Here is a 22002-nt window from a genome sequence, read left to right on the forward strand (position 1 = left end):
AATTGAGCACTCACAGGAGAAAGGAAAAGTGCCATCACAGAATGAAAACTTGTCTTTTTTTCTTTTTCGGAACAGAGCAAAATGAAAATTGGCTATTCAATACAAAGAGCCTGGCAGCAGGGGCATCAAGATTGTGTACTGGGTTCTGTATCTTCAGATAATTTATCATAGTACATACAAGATGCCAAGCTTTGCAGTGCTATATAGCTGTTCAGGTTGATCTGAACAGAAAAGGACTGCAAGGAACTCGAGAGGGACCTGAACAACCTGTGAAATGAGTGGTATTATGGCAGCTGAGACCTGGTTCCTAATAGGAACAGCATGATACGGAGAGAAATTTGAATTCCTCCTGTATCATACACTAACTGCAGAACCTGTACAAACAGGGCAGACAGCTCAGTGGATTCCTTCAGTGTGTGGACAGTTGCATGCAAAGGGCAAACCATTTAGAGTATGTGAGAAATGAGTGTTAATGTTATGGATGATACTCTCCTGCTTTTGTAAAATACTAGTGGGTTAATGTCTTCATCTGGACAGTAAGTGTGAGACCAAGCATCCTGTGGCAAAGGCACTGAACTAGGGGGACTCAAGAGAAGGTCAGAGACCCCAGGTAAAGGGATTACTCCTGGCTCCTGGGAGAGGTGAATGAAAGGGCAGATAGAAATATGTCAAAGAAGTAAGGAGATCAACAAAAGCAAACTTGGTGTCTCACACGCACAAGAGAAAAGAGTATTCAAAGAAATCAAAAGGGCAACTGAAAACAGGTAAAAGGAAACACTATTTATATCATGTAACTGCTATTGAGCTAGTGCTAAATCCTGAGAAGTCGCCAGGATTCATAAGCGGATTGGACTCTTACATGGGTGGCAGGAGTGGAGGTGCTACTGAGCCTTGTTTGAGCCAGTCATGAGTCAGTAAGACTTTGTGCAAGCCATTCTGTGGGTGGGAGATGTGGATTATGCCCGTCTGCTACTGCACCTTTTCCTGCAGTCTCTTACGGTGCTGTTAGGTCAGTCAGGGGCTAGGTAAGTCTTGGATCTTGTGTTCAGCGCATGCACTAGGACTAGGGACTTTGAGGGAACAGCTGCTAGTGCTCTCTGGCAGAGGGAAAGTCTGCCCTGCGCTTGATCAGGGCAGCTGGTGGTATCCCAGCAAGTGTCCCCTGCTGGGGCCAGTCACAGCAGGTCTCCTTAGGAAGTTGTTTTCTTTTCCAGAAGCGCCACCGCTCAAATGATTCTACAGCTTCAGGGAGGGATCGCAGCCACAGCTGTGACTCGGCAGAAGCGCTGCCCTGCAAGCTGAAGGAGGAGCCCTGGCTGCAAGAAATGTGCAATGCCTTCCTGCAGCAATACATCCAGTACCTACAGAGCATGGGCTTCATTCTGGTCCAGGTGCGGCCGCCCTCGCCTACCACTCGCAGGTCAGTGACGTTCTGGGAGCCCTGGTGTTAGAGAGCAGCCAACACACTGAGCTGCCCCCAGCTGGACACTGGCCCCTGTGCTCAAGGCTCTCTCTGCTGTTGTTTGCAGTAGTACAAGCCGGATCCGAGCTCTGGCAGCAATGGGTGTGGAGGGGAGAGGGTCCTTTTCCTACACAAAGCCGAAAGCTGAGGGGAGTCCAAAGGTGAGTGCATGTGCCGTTAAAGAGGTGGAACTGGGATGGAAGTCAGGCTGTGGGTTGGGGTAGTTCTGGCTGGCTTTTGAATCAGTTTAAGGCAGGAAGGATGTAAAAGGGCAGGGGAAGGATCCAAGCAAGAAAGGCTTGTCTAGACCAGCACCATCTTTGGGACGCTGGGCCACGTGAGACCTGCTCCCCCTCCTGCCTGACTTCAGGCAGCCCTGAGAACCCCTTCCTGGGATCAGGTGGGAACCAGGGCAGCTCTCAAAAGGATAGCTGCAACTTGGTGAGGTGTCAGAAGAGGAACAGGGTGACCTGGGGCCCAGAAAGCTGCCTTTGGGTGGGATGCTGGTGGCTTACCTGTGAGAGATGCCTCAGCCTCTATGGGGAGGAGGTTTCTGGGGGCAGAAGGAGTTCTGGGGGCAGAGGAGGTGTTCACCTCATCAGAGTGAGGTGAACACAAGAAGCTAAAGTTGAAGAGCTCAGAGGAGGGCAACAGGCTGAAGATGAGCCTGGAATGGCTCCACCGTGAGAAGAGACTGCACAGGCTGTGGCTCCTCATTTGTAGAGAAGAGGCAACTAGGGAGGGACAGGACAGAATTCTACCAAATCACAGCTGGCCTGGAAAGGGATTGATTCCTATGTCTTTTCCAGTGCAAGACCTAGGGGCCATCAAATGAAACTATTGGAAGCCAAGCTCAAAGTAAAAGGAAGCCTTCCTTCATGCAGCAGGTCACAGAGCTCTTTGTCAAAAGGTGTTGTAAACACTAAGAGCTTATACGTGGGCTCAAGAGAGAATGGGTAAGGACATGGAAGAGGAATCCACTGGAGTCACTAAATAGACAGAAGCCACATGTGGCTTAAGAAATTGCTAAGAGAGAATGGCAGAGCATCATGTTTGCTTGCCCTGTTCTGACCTTTCCATGGACATGTGCTTATGCTGTTGGTGTCAGGATTGTCAGCTACACAACCTCTCCCAGTTAAAACGAGAAGAGAACTATTCACTGGAACATCTTAACAGGGGGCAGATGAATTTGCTCATGGCTAATCTCTAAATTGGAGTTGGCTGCCTCTAATAGCTGCTCTTTCAGGCAGGTGTGATGGTCTGGGGAGCACTCAGCAGGAGAAGTGGGAGTGAGGCTCTGCGAGCAGCATCGCCCCTTAGCCATAGTTCCCCAGAAATCTAGAGACTCCCTGTTTTGAGTAGGCACAAGGTGAAGGGGAGGAGCATGTCTGGTGTGCTCTCATGAAGGCTATTTATTAGGTTTTTGGAATTCCTTTCACAATCAGCTCTGGAGTACCTTCTCTTTTCCCTTCAGTGAGGGAACTCAGTTGACCAGACACCTCCATTCCCACCTCTGCCACAGAGCCTCATGGCAGACTGTCTCCCTACTGCTTGGGCTGCCTCCCTCCTTGGAGCATGGCTGTTCTCCTGTGCCCCAGAGCCTCTCCAGCTTTGTCCTTCTTTTCCCAGAGCACAAGCCCCGCTGTTGCCACCTACCATCTACAGAGAGCTCTGCCGGGTGGGATTGTGCTGATGGAGCTGGCCTTCCAGGTGAGAGAGAACAAGTAACAAAATAATAGTCTCTGGTGGAGGTTTGGGACAGTCTTCAAAGGTCACAATGTGAGTGATAAGAGAAGGGGTGCAGCAGGGACATGTGATTCTCCCTTTCTCCCCTCTTCCACAGTCCTGCAGGGCTGTGGGTCAGCAAGGGGTACTGCTTCTGGGCCAAGGGCAGTAAGAGTTGCCTGGAGTGGGGCTTATATAGGAGGCAAGGACTGGGCACCAGGCATGATGCTCTGTACTCAGGATGCCCCGTGTTGCCTAGTCTCTTTCTGGACCTGCTTGGTTCAGACAGGAAGAGAGAGAAAGCTTAGAGAAGAGTATTTGGGACCTACCCCAGAGGGTGAAGGGACAGTCTGGGGCGCAGCCAGCCTGGCAGTGGCTGTTCTTCACTGGAGAAGCCCAGGGCCTGGACTGTGCTTAGCGTGCTCTCTCCTCCAGGGCTATTACTTCTGTGTGAAGCAGTACGCGCTGGAGTGCTCGCGGATCCCCATGGGCCAGTCTGTGAACTCCCAGGTAATGGCTTTGCAGGCACAGCCAGTGCTTCTCAGGGCCAGCAGCTGCTTCAGGGGAGGCAGTGATCTCTGGGAGAGGGTGGGTGTTTCAGGTGCAGCAAGTTTTGGAGAGCTCTACTCCCTTCTCCTGGAAAAGCAGAACCATGCGGAGCCTTCAGCAGCCACGTGCTCTTCGTGGGATGGTGCTTAAGCGAACCTGGAGTGCAGTGAAAGAGGATGGGAAGTTTGGGAAGAGAGTGACTCTTGTCTTAGCTGGGTGAACAAGAGAGAGCAGACTGGGGAGGAATAGGAGCAGAGCAATTCTGGCAAAGATGGCTGCTCCAAGGAAAGTCAGTGCATGGAAAGCCAGCAGCTCTCTGCTTGCCTTGAGCAAGGAGGAAGCAGAATGGCTGTGAGCATGGCTGGCTGCCCTTTGCTAGAGGAGATCCCTTTCTGGACCACGAGCCCTGGTTCTTGACACCTCTATATAGGCCTTGCTCTTTTCAGCACCACAGGGCTGCCTGCTCCCTTCTCTGTGGTGTGGCAAGATGCCACCTTCTCTCACCTGTCCCCAAGGCAATGGATGGCTGCCTGGGGGCTAGCTGCCCCCAGTCTGTCTGAGGCAGGAGGTCCTGCATTGCCATACTGTCCTTCCTAAGGTGGCTTCTTAGCAAGACTGTGTCTTACATACACCAAGAGCCGTTCTCCTGAGTCAGAGCGTGCCGGGACTTCATGGCAGTCCCGGAGGGTCTGCTGAGCCTTTCCTGGGGAACCTGCATATACACAGGGCAGGATTACCAGGCTGCAGTTGGCATTGCAGGGAATGTCTTGGCTCTTTCTGGCTGATTTGGGAGAAGGCTTTGCCTGGCTCTGCAGTGGGAGGGGGATAGTGCTGGGAGCAGTGGACAAAAGGTATGGGGCTTGCTGCAGGGGCCTGGCTGGCCTTCCCACATGCTGGGACTAGCCCAGAGTTCCCTCAGGTGCGGCAGTTGGGCTCCTGTGCTCCCTTTGCTCCCCTTGTCCCACCCTGGGCCTGTGTCCCACCCTGGGCAGGCTGGATGCAGGGACAGGGCTGGGCAGTGCCTTGTCCCTTTTCCCACTGGCTGTACATCTCTCTCCATCAGGGCACTCTTACAGCCAGAGCTCGCAGCAAGAGCTGCATGGGACCCAGCTCCGTCTCTGAGTCTGCGGTACGTCCTCTCCTCCTGCTATGCTGGGCACAGCAGGACCTGCCAGTGCAGGGCTCAATCTCCCACTGGCTGTGCTTTCACCCTTCGTGCCCCAGCAGCTGGCTGCCAGAGCTGCCTCTTGCCTCCTGTGCTGGTGGTGGCTTGTATAGCAGTACGTGTGCCACAGTGGACAGCATAGCTCGGGAGGAGGACGGGGTGGGCCCCAGGTGCTCATGTGGGAACACTGGGGGCAATGCCTTGTGTTTCTTGCTCTTTGCTCCGCCTCTTCTGGGACAGAGCTGCAGACTCCTCTCCAGGCTGGTCCTGGCTGTGCTGGTTGCCTTCTGGGTGCTCATGTCAGCAGCAATGTGGGCAGCACAGAGAGCGAGCCTGTTCTTGTGCCGGTGCCTCCTGTCTGCTGGTTTTTCCTGCTTGCCCCTATTCTTATACCAAGGGATTATGGTGTGGGTCAGCTGCCCGAAGGGGTCAAAGAGCTGAGAGACAGCAAAATGGCACCATCAGCTCCTGGCCTTAGGGCAAGGCCAAGGCCTTCACTGACACTGTCCCCTGGCACAGTAGCTGCAGTGCACAGGGGGCACAGCGCTAGGGGCACAGCGGGGGCATGTGCGTGAAGGCCAACGCTCTGCGAAGGACTAGCACGCTGGGCAGAGGTGACAGCCACATGCTGGCAGCTCCTGCTAGGACACACCAGCTGCTGCTGGATCTGGCTTCCCAGCAGCCAGCCTCAGTCCCGGCTCGCTTGAGCACAGGGCAGTAGCAGCTCTGTCATTGCCCATCCCTGGAGTCTGGGTCCAACCACTCCCCCCAGGCCCCTGTGCTGCCCCCTGCCCTGGGGAGAGGTGGGGATTCAGGGGTCGATCCCTCTACCTGTAGATCCAGAACTTGCTGGGGCTCCAGCTCCAGCGCATCCCATCCCTGCACAGGGACTGGGCAGTGCGGATCAGCACTCAGCTGAAGGAGGCCATGTCCTCCTTCACAGCCCTGTGGCTTCCAGCTCAAGGTGGGGACGGGCCCCTTGGCAAAAGGAAGGCAGTGCCAACAGTCTGTGCTGCTACTGAAGACCAGCAGTGGGATTTGCCTGCTGCCTGGTGTTTTCATTGTCCCAGCAGCAGGGTCAAGTGTAGAAGGAGCTACCAAGCTGGATCCCTTGGTCCAGGGGCCAGGCCTGCAAGTCTGCTGTTTACACTGTGCCACCTGGCTTTTGGGCTGCATCCTGCTCTGGTGTTGGGGCAAGAGTGACTGCAACGGCTCTGCCGTACCTTGCTGTCAGCAGAGCTTTGCTGAAGGGTGTGAGGTGCCTGGGAACATGCCTGCCTTGACTCCTTGTCCCTCCCCAGCTCTCCATGCTTTTCACGGAGGAGTGTGACAAGGTGCGGGACCTCATGCACGTGCATTCATTCAGCTACGACTTCCACTTGCGTATAGTGCACCAGTATCTGCTGGGCTCCCACATGACCCTCCGCCAGGGCTACCATCTCACCAGCTTCCTGGAGGATTTCATTGCCCACCACCCTGACATTCCCAAATTTGGCCGCAACCACGTTTTCCAAGGTGAGTAGCTTGGTGTGTGATCAGTCGGGCTGATTGCCAGCCCATAACTTGGCAAAAAGTTTCCAAATGCTCTACAAGCAAACCCAACCTTGGGCTTACCCAGCAAGATGACAATGAGAGGGTGACATGGGGTACACAGCTCTAGAAGTCCTTGCTGCCCTGTTGTGGAGGGTTGCTCTAGGGCTCTGTGCCCCAGAGTAGTTTGCAGGGATACCGCTCTGCCCAGGTAACAGGTGCTGACCGATTCCTGTGATAGCAACGTGTTCTCCCCCGCTAGGCACGCTGGCCCTGCCCACCAATATGATCACTGCACACCAGCTGTACAACTACATTGCTGACCATGCCAACACCTACCACATGAAACCCCTGCGTATGGCCCGGCCAGCCACAGGTAGTGACAGCAAGAAGGGAGCACCAGGCACAGAGCAGAACGAATATGCGCTGGTCTCTATCTGGAACAGGTGAGTGCATCTGCTGCCAGTCCACGGAGCTGCCCCAAATTGGCTGGCGCCCCACAGCTGGGGGGAGGCTGCCCCAAGGTGCCAGCAAAGCTGATGCTGTCCTCTATAGTGCCAGGCCTGCCCAGCTTTTCTGAGATGGTGGCCAGCAGGGGTGGTGTGTGAGTTTGTGCGTGTACACACATGCAGTTGCCCCACTTCCATGGCTCTTCCAAAGAGTCCTGCTGTGTCCAGTCCCTCAAGCACCGTAATTCTGTTGTGGCCAAGAGCTCTGGGGGAAGGAATTGAGATCCATTTCACATTGATGTGCCTTTGCTCTCAGCTCGGGCTCCTATAAGGACTCTGAAGGTCTGCGTCATCACGATGACTTTGATGTGTCCCTGCTGGTGTGTCACAGTGCAGCACCATTTGAGGAGCAGAGTGAAGCAGAGAGGCGCATGCTCCGGTGAGAACTGAGGGCCCAGGGACACATCACCAAAGCTTCTTGGCTGGGGAGGATGGCTCTGGAAGGGACCACCTTTGTCCGGGACATTGCGAGCAGCGGTAATGCTATCTGGGGAGGCTCCTTGCAGGGGACTGGGCAGTGTGGTGTCTGTCCTTCACTGCTGTCCCTCTCTCTGGGCAGAGGAACACCCTTACTGGCAGGGACAGAGAGGCCCCATGGTTCATTTGCAGTCCAACTGGGAAGGGAACACAGCCCTTCACCAGCTCACAAGTGTCTTCTTTGCTCTCAGCTTACGTTTCTACGTCATCATGACTAGCCAGCGGGAGCTCTTCCCCCGGCTCACGGCCGATATGCGGCGCTTCAAGAAGCTGCCGCGCTTGCAGCGGGAAGTGCTGGAGCCCGTGGTGGGCCGGGCCGCATGGGAGGCAGCGGAGCCAGAGCCAAGCCTGGGGCGGCAGCAGCCAGCAGAGCGGGAGCTGTGGCAGGACGTGGAGGACAGCAGCGAGTTTTACGCGGGGGGCACGCAAGTTAAACTGGGGCCTGGGCTCTTCTATACGTCGCCGCTCTTCCCCTTGCTGGCCTCGGAGGTGGCCTCAGCTCAGAAGCAGCTGAGCAACATGGTGCAGCTGGCCAAGTGCCACTGCCGCAGGGACAACCTCTGGAAGCGTCTCTTCCTTCTGGAGCCTCTGGCTTCTGACAAGCTGAAGCTGGGAAAGCTCTCACTAGTGGAGCTGGAGGAGCTGCTCGACGCCGTGCATGGGAAATCTATTGCTGATGTTGACCCTCAGCTGGTGAGCAGCAGGGCCAAGAGGAATGGTGCCCAGCCGTCACTGCTCTGCTTTGGGAAGGGAGTGGGGCTGCGGGTGAAGGCCCTGCAGGACATGTCTCTTCCTACTTGGTGAGGAGGCAGAGGCAGGAATATACCTCTTAGCTGGTGAAGGGGGAGGCTGCCCAGACCCACGTATGGAGAGTGAATGGCCCTGCGGTGGGGTGCCTCAGTGAGCTCTGGGGGATATGTCTCTTTAGGGGTCTGGATGCTCTAGCATTATGGCTGATGGCGCCATGGGTGGAGGGAGGTTGAGATCAGCCCTTCTCCATGCCCACAGGGTTGCTTCCTCACCATGACAGTCTCCTGGTACCAGAGCCTCATCAAAGTGCTGTTGAGCCGCTTTCCCCAGAGCTGTCGGCACTTCCACAATGCTGAAACCGGCACCCAGTACCTGGTAAGAGCCAGCCTGTCACCTGCCTGCAGCCTTGTCTCCCCTGCCCAGGGCCCGCCTACCATGGTTTCTCATCGTGTGAGCCCAGCGAGCGCTGTCAGGACAGCATGGGTGCTGCCATGATGTTATTCTCCACTTTGCCACTCGTGCAGTGTGATGTGTGTGCGCTCCTGCAGTGCGGCAGTGTCTGCTTGTCTGCCCCCAGACAGGTCACTTTTTCCCCCTCCAGAGCACCATGCCCACAGTTGCCCAATGCATAGCCCCACAGTTTGGCAGCATCGCTCGTGAGCTGGGCAAGGTTGCACCTTCACTGCTGTATCATGCTGCCAGTCCTGCACTTCAGCATGTCCCCGGGTTGGTGCTTTCCTTTCCCTGTCCTGGGGTTTGTACCGTCTCTTTTCCAATGTGTGCTGTGGCTCTCTTGACAGGTTGTGCTTAACCAGAAATTTACAGATTGCTTCGTTCTTGTGTTTCTCGACTCCCATTCAGGAAAGACGGTAAGAATTTAAGAATGTAAGAGCAGCGATATCTGCTCAGACCAGGAGTCTGTCTAAATTCATCCAGCAGTGGCTAAGAGCACGTGACCACGGGGAGAGTAAGAGCAAGTCAAGAAGCTTGTGACACCTTTCCCAAATACTGTCCCAGCATCTGACAGGCTGTGGCTTAGGCCTATCCTGAGCTAGAGCTGGCCTTCCTCTTTAATAGACTCCAGTGACTTTCTTTCCTTCTGTTAATTTGTGGCATCCACGCTTTCCCTTGACTTGCAACTCCATGGCATAATTACAGTCTGGGTGAAGAGCTACCTCCCTTGGCTTGTTTCTGAAACTAGCTGCTCTTCTCATCTGATGCCCCTTTGTTCTTTGTACTGGAAAATGCTGTGCACTTGATTCCCTTTCCCCTCCCAGGGTTGCTTTTAGAACATGTTCTCAGTTGTCTCTTTCCAGGCTAAAAAGTCCTTGTCTATTCAATCCAAAGCCGGACCAAAGTTGGTCCTGGCCGCAAAAGCGGTCACTAGTGCTGCAGACTGCTCCTACCTGGGGAGAAGGGACGGGGACGTGCACTAGGAGGGTCCCGGCAAAGATGCTTCTGTTTTGGCCTTCTTCAGGCTTGATGGCAAAAATTCTCTGCCACAGAGAATTGCCAGTTGTGCTCCAGGCAGGGGGCAGGATGGCTCACAGGAAATCCCACTCCGTGTGAGAGTCGGGGATCAGCAAGACATTTCAGTCCACAGTGATGCTCTCACAGGGAATGCAGCATGTCTAATCCCTTTGTAAGTAAGTTGCGCTCCATCTTAAAAGCTAGTAGGAGAGACAGAAGAGGTGGTGCCTGCTAGAAGGCTGCTCAGAGCCTCCTGCCACCTTGTGGTGAAGAGCCCTTCCCATCTCATGCTGGCTTTTGAGATTTTGTCATGGCCAGTTTTATCCTCTTGTGCCAGTGGCAGCTTTGAGCTGAAGCGTCTCTTCACTGGGCTGGTCCTTCCCTGACCCCCAGACTCCCCTACACCTATCTGAAGGTGGAATTTTCTCCTACCTCTGTTTTGCTATGTTAAACAAGTTGAGCGCTTCAAGCCTCTCCTACTAAGAAAGGCCTTCCCTTCCTCAGACTTCATTGTCCTTCAGAGCCCTTTTCATTAAAGGTCAGCCTTTGTAAACATGGATGTCCAGGACTGTACCTTATATTCCAGAGGAGTCTCACTAGAGCCTTCTGCACCTGCACTGCTTTCCTGTTCCTACTGGGTGCTTCTGGTAGAGCCTGGGGTGGTATTAGCCTTTTTCTGGCTATGTCCCACTGGTGATTGTGTCAGCTTGTGGTCACTGATACACTCAGACCCTCTACCACCTCTTGTCACTTCCCCTCAGTGAACTCCCATCTTGTAACAGAAATCCTTCATGTTCTTAACCTTGTATTTTGTGCTTAACATTCATCCCTTTCCTGTGGCCTCTCAAGAGTCTCTAGGGTTTCTTTTTGCATTATCCCAATCCTCTATTGTATTAGTGCTTCAAATTTTATCAGCGTGCTCCTCATCTTTGTACCAGATTCATTATAAAGTACCAGACAACGTGAGTACCAAAACCTATCCTGGAGGAATTCCATTTGTAACCTCTCTCCAGCCTGCTACTTCCCCTTTCAGCACTACCATCTCCACCTTATAATTTTTGCATTAATTCCTATCTTTTTCAGCTTACCTAAATTTCCCATGTGGCACGACATCAAATCCTTTCTGAAGCTCCGATAAGATATACCATGATTCCTTTGTCTAGAAATATTACTTTATCAAAGAGAACTCCAGGGTTAGCATATCGCTTTGGTAAAACAGTGCTGCGTTTACTTTGTGGTTCTTTTTTTCCAGGCTTGCTCTAAAGCCTTGCACGTTGTTGGAGTTAGGCTCACAGATCACTTTCTCTTCCCTCTTAAATGATGGCAGTGCATTTGCTGTTTGGCAGTTACACAGCTCTTCTCATGGCTTTATGAGTTTGTTAGAAGAGCCTAGCTACTGGATGTGAAGTCTGTATTCCAGCTCTGGAGATCATCCAGTCCCCCGTCTCTTGCCTCCACCACACTGCTCTATGAGTGCACTGAGCCACTAACGTTTCTCTTGTGCTTCAGTTTTTGTAACCTCTTCCGAACCCCGTTCTCTGTCCCCCTCTGCCCTTGCCTGGCCTTGTCAGTATAGTCATTATGAGAACAGAGGTGCAGCTAGCATTTATTTTTGGAATTGCAGTTATTACCTTTAATCTCCTCCCCATCCTCATTTGTTGCACTCCTACTCTTTGCCTTAGAAGAAATTTCCCTCTAATTTCCCTGGAGGCAGTAAGATTCCCTCCTCTCCTGAGGCAGCTGACGCAGGGGTTTGAATAACTGCAGATCCGTGGGGGCCTACGCAGAAGGAGTGGGCATGTCCTCACACCTAAGTCTTACCGTGACAAATGGGAAGAGGCTTAAACATGCTCTGTCATGGGAGGAGACACTAGCTTAGTGCTGTTGGCGTGTTAGGACTTTTCCTGATACCTGCCCCACACTGCCATGTGAGTGCCCATGTGCTTAGGTATGTGCTTGTCTTAATCCCCTCTCTGACCCGCTCCTCCTTCTCTGCAGAGCCTCACAGTGGTTTTCCGGGAGCCATTCCCTGTGCAGCCCCAGAACAGCGAAAGCCCTCTGCCGCAGCTTGTGTCCACGTACCATCACCTGGAGTCAGTTATCAACACTGCCTGCTTCAACCTCTGGACAGGCCTGCTCTAGCACTGGAGCCCACATCCTGCAGTGACACATGTACTGGGCCTCTCTGCACATCTGTGCCAATGGTGACGATGGGGAAGAACAGGCCTCTTGGTACCTGTGCTCCAGCACTGCAGGCAGCACTGCTAGCAGCACACATGGGTACCAAACTGAGGAGCCCGGGGATGCGCGAGGGCAGTCCTCCTCTTGGGCTCCAGCCCCTGCTGCACTTCCACTGCTCACCGGCTGGCTGGTGTGGCCCTCAGCGCACTTTTCAGTGGGTTTATACTAAATGAACTTGAATTGAATCGCAAGGACAGGAGTTTGGCTGCTGCAGCCTGGCAGAGCAGCTCTCAGGGACGTGGCTTTGGCATCTGCAGGTGAGTTCTGCCTGCCTGGAAGGGGTGGAGGAGCATGCTGTATCTTCTGGCATGGGGCAGCAGCTACCTCACTTGAGGTGAAAAAGCTCCTGCACTTTAGGGCTCTGGGCAGTGAGGCTGCCTATTTCTGGCCCTTTGCTTTTATCAGGAGAGCACTGAATGAGACAGGAAGGGTGACCTGGACCAGGAGAAAGGTTTTTTTGGAGAGGTACGCTAAAGCCATTGCTCTATCTGTGAAGTAAACTGAACCAGATTCCCTACTTGTGTGCTGCTGGCTAGCCTTCCGTAGGGGCTGCAGAGGCAACCCTAAGCCTGCAGGCTGCCTCTCCTGGAAGCGAGGCTGGAGGGGGCTGGCTGGATTTGCCATGGAGTCTCATACTTGCTTTAGAGCAACAGTAATGCACTCCCTCTGTCAGCACTGAGTGCGCATGTGAGGGCAGCTCCAAGCCTGGTACTTTGGTTTGGGGGAATGGCCTCTGTGAACCTGGGGTTTCTCTCAGGCAGCCTGCAAGGCAGCTGGTCGCTTCGCTTTCTCCACCTGCCTGTGGGGTGTGGTGTTCTGACATGAGTGTCTTTGCCACATGACAGTAGCCTCTTCCCCTAATTCCAAGCTCCAGCTGGAGCTAGAATGGAAGAACCCACTCCCTTCCAAAGCCTAGCAGAGGTGACTGGAAACCTTCCCCTGGGTACCACTGAGGAGGTGAAGGTGCTCCTGTGTATGTGAAGTCATCCTATCAGCTTCAGTGCTGCCCAAGCCACTCCCAAAAACGACTTGTGGCAGACAGTACTTGATTAGATGAGGGTCCAACTGTCTGTGCTGGCCCAGCAGGCCTGCAGAGCAGCCTTGGTCTCAGCAAACAGCAGACGGTGTTAAGAAGGTGACTAGGACATAGATGCTCTTAACCTTGCTCTAGAAATCACCCCAGTCAGAGAACAGACTTGCTGCTCTGTTTGGGCCATTGATTTGACTTTTTATTCCAGTGATTTCATTCTGTTTTATTCTGTTGCTTTTCCAGTCTCTCCGTGCTGCAGGCCTCGGCTCTCCCAGTACGAGCGCAGCCAGCCCAGACCTTCCATGGTGTCTCCTACAGTGAGACACAGGGTTTTCTGCTGCCCCTCCCCAGGCAAGCTGGAGCTGCTTTTCCTTCAGGCAGGGTACCCCTCCCCAGGAGGGGCACCCCCAGCCCATTGTGCCTGGAGAGCCCCCCTAGGACATGCCTGCTATTTTCATGGTCCCCCGCAAGCTGGTCTGTGCTGGAATCTGACAGTGGGGTTCAGACCCTGCAAGCCCACTCACCTTTTGGAGCGTACTCGCACCCCACGTAGCCAGTGTAGCCGAGGGACTCCAGGAGCTGAAAGAGGTAGGGGAAATTCACCTCCCCAGGGCTGTCAGGCTCGTGCCGCCCTGGCACCTGTGCAATCTGGATATGACCTAGGGAGAGAATTGGAGGCCTTTTGTCCAAGGCAGCTGTGCCTGCAGCCTTCTATAGGCATGGGACAAGGTGACCTGAGAGCAGCCCCTCACACCAAGCCAGCTACCTCAGAGCATGGGGAAGGAGGACCCCATCTCAAAGCCACTCCTGCCCCATGTATGAGTAGGAACCCCTTCAGGTGCAGTGCCCTACCTATGAGCGGGAAGTATGTCTCCAAGTTGCGTGACAAATTCCCATCCATGATCTGGCAGTGAAAGATGTCCTAGGTGAGAGAGGAGACAGTGCAGGCTGTTTAGCAGCGAGCGGCTGGGGCTGGTTGTGCAGCAGTCCCTATCCCTCCCCCTGCCCCCAGGAAGGGGTACAAAGCCCACAGCCACCAGGGCTCCCCTGTGGTGCCAGGCCCTGCATACAACATGTTGGAGCAGGGCTGCAAGGCCCTGAAGTGTATGAACCTTTCCTGTGGCCCTCACACCATGGCTGGGTTTGGCTTTACAAAGGGGAAAGTGAAGTTCCCTGGTGGAAGGTGGACCCCTGAGGTGCTCAATGCTGACTCACCAGCTGCAGCTTCAGGTTGGGCCGTCCCACCTTCTCCAAGATGGCAGCAGCTAAGGGTGCAAGAGATGAGTGCCAGTCACTCCCAGGCTTGGAGCTTCAGGGTGAAGCCCTGAGACTCCCATTTATCAGCTGTGCTCCCACATCAGGTCCCTGCAGGTAAGGCAACCTCCTGGCTTTGCACTCGAGCAGTAGCAAGGGATCTGCCTTTAGTCAGAATGTTTAGGGCCTCCCTCTCCTCCCTTGAAGGAGATTGCGGGGAGAAATGTCTGCCTTACCTTGGTGAGGGGTGTTCAGAAAGTAGCGAGGGTCAGTGATGCGGCTGTTAATAGGCTCTATCAGTCCAATCATGTCTTCCTGTAACACAGTGATGTCACTCCATGGAGCATCTTGTCACCTCTGCAGCAGACAGCTGCTGGCTTGTGCTGCAGCCGGAAGCATTCCCTCCCTGTGCCAAGCTGGTGGGGGACTCGACACCCTCAGTCCCCTAAGAGTTGGCACCCGTGCAGCAGGACCTGTTCCCTAGTTACCTGGGCCAGGATGTCAGCAGCATATCGGAGATTCTCAATGAACGTGGTTTCCATCTCTCCTGCCACTGCTGCCCGGTCTGCACCCACAGGAACCCGCCCGGCCATCAGGTGGATCCTGCAAACAGAGATCAGCTGTAGGCAGTAGCTCTAGTCTCCAAACTGAGTGGTCGAGGACTAATGCACCTTCCTCTGCAGGTAGAAAATACAGTGAGGGAGGGGAAGCAGACAGAATGTGTCAAAAGTTGTGCCTCCTTCCGTGCAGGAGGCACAACAGGCTCTGGCGAGCTGCAAGGATACAAGCCTGTACAATCCCACTTCAGTATTCAGGAGGACATCTTTGAACCTATTAAGTGACAAATCATAGGCCTTAGTTCTTCCCTCTTTTGTCAGTTGCCTCTTCCTCCCTCATCCCAAGGCCAACCCCAGAGATTTCAGAGTTCAGATCAGAGTTCTCGTAGGGTTTCACTACCGGAGCTACCCTGAAGCCACCATGCTGGACGGCAGGCATGCTGTCTGCTTGGGGCAGACTGGATGCCTTGTCTCACTGTTTGCTATGGCCAAAGGTTTAGAACAGGGAGGAGAAAACGTGGCCAGCTGCTGGGCTGTGACAGGCTGCACACAAAGCTCAACTACAGGGCAAGAACAGGGATCTTAAAGTGATTTGGTGGAGGGGTACTGTGAAAACAAAACAGACTATCATCTCCCTGTTAACAGAGAGAGTGAAATGACCTGGGCAACTGCAGCTTTCAGTCTGACCTCTGCTGTAGGCAGGGCCTTAGATCATATTTTGGGGGAAAAGAATGGTGCAAAGAAGTAAATGGAATAAAAATGGAACACTTTTTCTGAAGTGGATTGCGCCAGACTAATTGCATCTCTTGCAAGGTATCTACTACACTTCAGTCAGTGGGGACTTCAGTAAAGCTACTGCTGTGGTGTCACAGTGGAAATTGCTAGCATAAAGTGGGGGGTGGGGGGAAGAATTACGATGGGGACTACCGTGCAGAGGTGAGGACAAGACCCTCCAGGAGGAATTACAGAGTAAGATGAGTACATGGACCCTTATGAAGGGTCAGCTTGAGGACTGCTCTGAGTGGAAACATTAACTGTTTTAGGACTGCATGCAGGATTGCGTAAATGGAACTGCCTCCTGCTCCCAGCAAGGCAGGCACTGCTGGCACAGCAGAGAAGGGCACGTAGGCACAGGAAGGTCTCCATGATGCAGGGGGCTGTGAGGTGCAACAGTACAAAGGGCAAGTCCTTTGTGGAGGAACAACTGAGCCTGGCAGCTGAAGGAGCAATTGACACGGAAAAGTACTTTGATGCAGTCATCCTGAATGAGCTGAGGCCCACCAGGGGCCTGCTCCCCCCCCCCCCCCCCAGATTAATTGCTTTAGGGTATGAGAAGAGCAAAGAGAGCTACCAGCAGCAGGGGGAGGGTTTGCCTTACAGAAGGAGGTTGGCCTGTTTGACACAGCACAGTAAAACTCAACAGAGCCTCAACTGCTGTCCGAAAGTATGCGGGGTAAAAGCATGGCTGTGTAAGCTGCAGGACAAAGCTGGCCAGGAAACCAGGGCTTGAGATGGTTCCAAAAAAAGGGCAGCTTTGTGGGCTGAAGTGCTGGAAGCGTTCTGCTGCAAGGGGGCGGGTTCGTAAAATAACTGCCACGCTGGTAGGAGAGTGGCTGATGGAGGGGGGATACAGTGCCAGCACGGGGACTGCGTGAAGGCCAAGTGTAGCACCGATGCCTAAGGGGACAGTCCCTGTTGGGGGTGACTGTCTCTAGGGGGTAGAGTGCAACCAGTGCTGCCTGCAGGCACCCAGGGCCAGCGCCGCCTTGACCAGGCCGTGTTGGCCCGGGCACAGGCAGGAGGGGACGAGGAGGGGACGGCGCGTTGCTTCCCCCGCCACCCCGTGCACCTACCTGGGGCAGTCCACGGCCTTGGCGTACTGCACGGCCATGGCCAGGCCCTCGCGGAAGGCGGGCTGGCGCCCCGGCACGGCCCCCAGCCCCATCTCGCCCTTGTCCGGGTCGCCTGCAGGGGGCGGGGGGGGGGGTTAGTGGGACACCCCGCCTCAGTGCAGGGACAGCCGCTCCACAGCCCCCACACGCCATCCCCCGCTGCGCCGGGGACACCACGGCCCCCAACGGCTCCGGCTGCCTCTCTGGGCGGGGTCTGCCCCCAACGGCCGCGCCTCCCGCCCCCCAGGCCGGGGTCAGCCCCCAACGGTCCCAACGGCCGCGCCACCCCCCGCCAGACCGAGGTCAGCCCCCAACGGTCCCAACGGCCGCGCCACCCCCCGCCAGGTCGAGGTCTGCCCCCAACGGCCGCGCCTGCCCTCCCCCCCGGGCGGGGTCAGCCCCCAACGGTCCCAACGGCCGCGCCTGCCCTCCCCCCCGGGCGGGGTCAGCCCCCAACGGTCCCAACGGCCGCGCCTCCCGTCCCCCCCCAGGGCGGGGTCAGCCCCCAACGGCCCCCGGCGCGCCCCCCCCCCCCCGCGGCGGTACCGGGCGGGGTGTTGAGGAGCACGAGCCGCAGCCCCGCCCGCGCCGCCGCCGCGCGCAGCGCCGCCGCCTCGCAGCCGGCGGGCCAGGCCGCCTCGGCCGCGCGGAACCCGGCGCGCGCCGCCGCCTCCAGCCGCGCCGGCAGCGCCGCGCGCTCCGGGAACAGCCACGACACGTTGGCCGAGAAGCGCAGCGCCATGGCGGGGCCGGGGCCGGGGGCGGGGCCGTGAGGGAAGGCCCCGCTCCCTCTCCCCGGGCCGCGGCGCCACCGCGCGGCGGCAGGGGCCGGCGGCGCCGCCGCGGGGGTTGCCGCCTTCATCGGCCGGGCTGGCGTATTCCCTGGGAAAGGCGTTCGTGCCAGGTGCCGGCCGCCCCCGTTAATTGGTTTCCTGGGGAGCTGGTGCGCAGCGGTGCCTCGCTGTGGGGACGCGCGCTCGCCTTCGTCCCGCGCTCCGCGGGTTTCACCGTCAAGCGCTGGGCTCCGAGCGGAGGCTCCCCGGGGCGCAGGAGGCCGAGCGCGGCCTCCGCGGGGCCTGCCGGCCGGTCGGGCTCTCACTCACGTGCCCCGCCGGGCCCCAGCCGCCGGGGGGGTCAGGGCGGCGCGAGCAAAGGGGAAAGCAGAGTCTACTCAATTAAGGCTATTGATTAATCAATTAGAGGAAGCTTGACTCGACTTCTCAGCAACCACCCGAGCTGTCCCAGCGGTGGGCAGCTGGGCCGCGCCGCAGGCATGGGCCCCCTCCAGCGCGGGCTGCACCTCGAGGCCAGGCACGTCCGGCGGTGGGACCGCGCTTCGTCGGGGATGGCGTGAAGTGCTGAAGCAGTTAATGGCATCTTTATATCCTTGATAATATATTTCATTGATTTTTCTCTTGTTATAACTGCAGTTCCTGCATTGCAGCCCAGTGTTTTATCATTTTACCTTGGCAGGGCACAGCGGATTTACTCAACGCCGGCAAACTCGCCTGGGCAGCACAGTGGCTTGGGGAGATGTTGCACTTGCTGGAGACAGGTCACATCGTCTTCCCCTCGGGAAGGGGCCGGCCTGTGCGTGGAGGAGCCGGGCACAGCATGGGGGCTGCGTGTGCCCTGAGCCACCCTCCTCCACCCTGCTCGTTGCACGTTCCGCTAACATGTCTTGGCTCTAGTGGAAGTCTTGGCAGGAGCAGGGTGAGGGAGGCGGTATGAACTGGACCAAAGTGGCCTCTTCAAAAAACAAAATTGGACAAAGTTGCCAGCCTACTCAAGGCTTTCATCTGACCATTTTGCATCCACCCCTCGCCCATCACCGTGTGGACCATCACACGCCAGCAGCCATGCAGGCCCAGGCATGGAGCTGGCCACCCTGGAGCCCGTTTCCAATGGTAGCCGTAAGAGGTGTCGAGGTCAAAACAGGACGGGGCAAGCAGCTGGGACACCCCTGCGCCTCCCCCAGCCGCTGCCTGGCTTCAGCTCCTGAAGCAGCTGCCTTCTGGGCGTATTTGGTAACCCCAGGGATTTGCCATCCTTGGGCATCCTATCCTAACGCCAGGGCTTGCCCGGCTCGGGTGTTGGGGTGCAAAGCACCAGCCCCTGTCTGCCCTGGGCCGGCTCCCATGCTGCAGCTTCTGCCAGCCCTGGGGTGCCAGCGATGGATTTTTGCCACTCACCGTGAATTTTACTGGCCCAAAGAAAATGTAGCTCTTGCGCGTTTTATTACAGAGCTGACATTTTGGCATGGACCCGACTCTGGCCTCAGCGATGGAGAGGGCGGCGGGTGGCCGTGGTAGCTCCCTGCGCCTGTGCCCCCAGCAGGCGCTGTGGGGGGTCCCAGCCCACTGCTGGCCGCACTGGGGTGCGGAGGCAGCCAGGGCCAGCGGCTGAGCACGGCCCGCTGCTGGCGGTGGGCATCAATCCTGCACCGTGTGGCTCGCTGGGCTGCTTCATTACCCCATAAATCCCCCCGCTCACCGGGCTGCTGGGAGCCTCTTATCTCTCTCTCTTTATGAAGCATGTTTTCATTTAAATTGACATTTTTGTATTTTTAACTACCTCTGCCTTGGCTCCGAGGTGGCTGGGCAACTGAGGTAGCAGCAGGGCACCATCACCGGGACAGGGACAGAGGTCCCCACCTCCTGGCGGTAACAGGCAGACCGGGGGGTGACATCTCCTGGCACCCCTGGTCCCTCCTGCTCCCCTCCACCCCACAGCTGCACTGGGCCATCGGGGCTGGGACCCTGGGATTTCCAACTTGTCTCCACTTCCGATGGCCGGGGCAGCCGCTGCTTTCCCTTCCCTGCAGCAGTCTTTGGTCTCACAGCCCCCCCGGTCTCCCCTTCTTCACACTAAAACACCCCAATATTTTGCAACCTGTGCAAACCTTGTTTTCTAGGACTTGGAATTTCAGCTTTTATAGGTGAGCAAATTCTAGCTTCTTCATATGTAGAAAAAGGCTGGAAACAATATTCTGAGTGTGACCCAGCATCTTGCAAAGGCAGCTGCGGGAGTTGTGACTGTTCAGTCTCGTGATTTTGAGAACCAAACTCCTGGTTCTGGGGTCGGTTGGTACTGATGGTGCGGGTGAATCGTGTATTACAGGATAAAGGACATATCTGCATGAATTACTCCAGGCCTGCAGGTGCTGATTGCCTGCTGCTCGTGCTGCCTGAGGGCTGCGTGAGCAAGGTCCCTGTGCGCCTGCGTGTGTGTCCGCGCACGGGGTTTCGCCGAGTTCAGCCCCCAAAAGCTGTTACGCTGTCTGACATGACCTGCTGTGCAAAGCCAGCCATAGATTTTTGTCAGCCTGCCACCACACCGAGACGCCTGCCCTGCGATGACCGAAGACGGTCTTCCCCAAAGCCATCCAGGCCGGATCTGGAAGTGCCACAAGATGAAAAATCCCACACTCACCCAGCAGCCTGGCACCTGCTAGAGACGTGTCGGGGGGTTGCTCCGGACGCTGGTTCGGCCTCTCACCCCAGAACAAAAAACCCTTTAATTTAGTGGGGTTGGGGGCTTCATTTCATTTTTGGCTTGTATTTTTATCCTGTAATGCTGCTCTGCCTCCTCTGCAACAAACTATATAAAGCTGTTAAAAATCTCCCTCTAAAGCATATTTTCCAATTCCTCGACTCATTTCTGTGGTTCCTTTTTCTGTGCCCGTGGCAGAATTTCAACGCTTTTTGGCCCCACGCAGCAGCACGTGCCCTGCTGCGGTGTCTCCAGCAGGTCCCGAGCTGCCGTGATGCCCCGTGGCACCCAGCCCAGCATGTCGGCCCGTGCCGGCGGCGCTCCGGCTTCTCCTGAGGGGTGGCTGCCCGGCTTTGGGCAAATTCCCCCCTCTCCTTATTTAGTGCTCCACCCTTATTCGTGGCACCTGCATGTTTTTGAGGCCGTAGGTTTGCCTTCGCTCGCGGCCACCGGGGAGGCGTGTGTTTCATCCCGGCTTGGCCGTGGCCCAGGCGCCACGGGACCCCTCCACTGGCCACGGCTGGCTTTGTCCTAGGCAGGATTCGAGGAGAAAAAAAACGTATTTGCTTGGAAGCAGGGATTCCCACTAGCCAAACCAAGCTGCAAATGGCTGAGAAGAGGGTGCGTTGTGGCTGCGTGGTAGCGCACCCCGGTGCCGGCACCAGGGCCACCTGTGGGGCTGCCAGCCCTTCCTCCTCCTCCTCTTCCTCCTCCTCCTCCCCCTTGCCCTCCAGTCCCCTCTCCTCAGGAGCTGGCACTGGGCCTCACGTGGGAAATGTGGGGAAACTCGTCGTCCTCCCCGGAAAGTCTCCATTAAGATGTTCACGGGGTGCTTTAATTAGCACATTTCTGCTTCCAGGCCATGCTTTGTTACAGCTTCCAAAAAAAACACTTCGGTAAAATCTATATATCATATTATGGGAAACAAATGCACAACCTTCGCCAGCTTTATGACTATTCTTCATCAGTGAGTATTGAACCGAGCCTGAACACACTATAAATCCTGGCGAAGCTGAGGCGAGGCGGCAAAGACCGATACCACCGTCGCCTCTGCCGGCGCTGGCTCCCTGTTATTTGGCTGCTTTCGGTCTGGCGACCTCCGCGACGGTGACGCAGGTCGTCTCGGCCCGCTCGCGTTTCCTAGCGGCTCTGGGATTTTCTTGATGTTCTAAGATTTTACGGCAAATTAATGAGGCGGCCGAACTCTCCTCCAGCTTTTTGCGGACGCCGGTGCACGCGTTGTCTAGGCCCGCTGAGCTGGCAGATGTTGTTTAACGTTCCCGTCAGTAATTAATAGACTGCTTCATCGCTCTTGTATGATTCAAACATGTCGTCCCGCTTCTTTCCAAACACAGAGCAGAAATATTTGTTAAACGTGTCTGGCTTTTTTTTGCATGATCATTAGCACTCCAACAATTCCAGCGAGGAAAGGATTTATAGCGGTGCCAGGATTTCTTTTGGCCTTATTATGCCTTTGACGTTCCTCCTCATTCTGCCTACCCCTCCCTGGCACGAGGTTTCCTTTATCAACTTCCTTCTGATTTATGCCTTACCAGTTGTAACTTCTCCTTTACAACAGTTATGAATTTCCCTCCTTTTCCATTTCTTACATGCTGCGTTTCTATTTCTAGCCATTCGCCTCCCAGGCCGGGTGTCAGCCAGCCCAGTCCCTTTTTGACCGCGGGACACACTTTGCAGCCAAATAAATATGTCAAGGTCGGGCAACAAGCGGGGACGGACCGGCTGGTCCCAGGCTTTGCTGCAGCCTCCCCGTGCCGTGGCCACGGGCCCGGGGGCGCGGGCAGGGTTTGCGGCGGGCGCCGCGCTCGGTGGCTGAGCGAGCCCGTTCCCGGGAGCGGAGCCGCCTCCGGCACGCGCTTGTCACAACTATTTTGTCAG

General features: G+C 55.9%; 2 protein-coding genes across 8 annotated transcripts in view; one reads left to right on the top strand and one right to left on the bottom strand.

Annotated features, from left to right (window-relative positions):
• SZT2 (SZT2 subunit of KICSTOR complex) overlaps positions 1-12395 on the top strand; it is a 62983-nt gene extending 50588 nt beyond the window's left edge. For 3 of the 6 annotated variants that reach the window (XM_068952817.1, XM_068952819.1, XM_068952822.1), the window contains 12 exons: positions 1215-1420; positions 1530-1623; positions 3092-3172; positions 3623-3697; positions 4800-4865; positions 6203-6416; positions 6694-6877; positions 7197-7319; positions 7609-8110; positions 8426-8542; positions 8968-9036; positions 11636-12395. In XM_068952817.1, the coding sequence (XP_068808918.1) occupies positions 1215-1420; positions 1530-1623; positions 3092-3172; positions 3623-3697; positions 4800-4865; positions 6203-6416; positions 6694-6877; positions 7197-7319; positions 7609-8110; positions 8426-8542; positions 8968-9036; positions 11636-11779 (1875 nt within the window). In that variant the 3' untranslated portion in view covers positions 11780-12395. Of the gene's footprint in view, positions 1-1214; positions 1421-1529; positions 1624-2271; positions 2404-3091; positions 3173-3622; positions 3698-4799; positions 4866-6202; positions 6417-6693; positions 6878-7196; positions 7320-7608; positions 8111-8425; positions 8543-8967; positions 9037-11635 lie in introns of those variants that run through there. The other 3 variants (XM_068952820.1, XM_068952823.1, XM_068952821.1) reach the window with 2 other exon arrangements.
• HYI (hydroxypyruvate isomerase (putative)) lies at positions 3691-17353 on the bottom strand. 2 transcript variants are annotated; one of them, XM_068952824.1, is made up of 8 exons: positions 17158-17353; positions 16573-16684; positions 14651-14765; positions 14399-14477; positions 14124-14173; positions 13761-13830; positions 13433-13567; positions 3691-3892 (listed from the first exon to the last, which is right to left on the bottom strand). In XM_068952824.1, exons 1-8 carry the CDS (start codon positions 17351-17353, stop codon positions 3747-3749), a joined length of 903 nt encoding a protein of 300 aa, XP_068808925.1. In that variant the 3' UTR covers positions 3691-3746. The 2 variants fall into 2 exon arrangements, with proteins under 2 accessions (XP_068808925.1, XP_068808926.1); XM_068952825.1 differs by lacking the exon at positions 3691-3892 and adding an exon at positions 13075-13220.
• Between the last annotated feature and the right edge of the window lie 4649 nt (positions 17354-22002).

This window comes from Struthio camelus, chromosome 8 (genome assembly GCF_040807025.1).
Source record: "Struthio camelus isolate bStrCam1 chromosome 8, bStrCam1.hap1, whole genome shotgun sequence".
In the NCBI taxonomy this organism is placed as follows: Eukaryota; Metazoa; Chordata; class Aves; order Struthioniformes; family Struthionidae; genus Struthio; species Struthio camelus.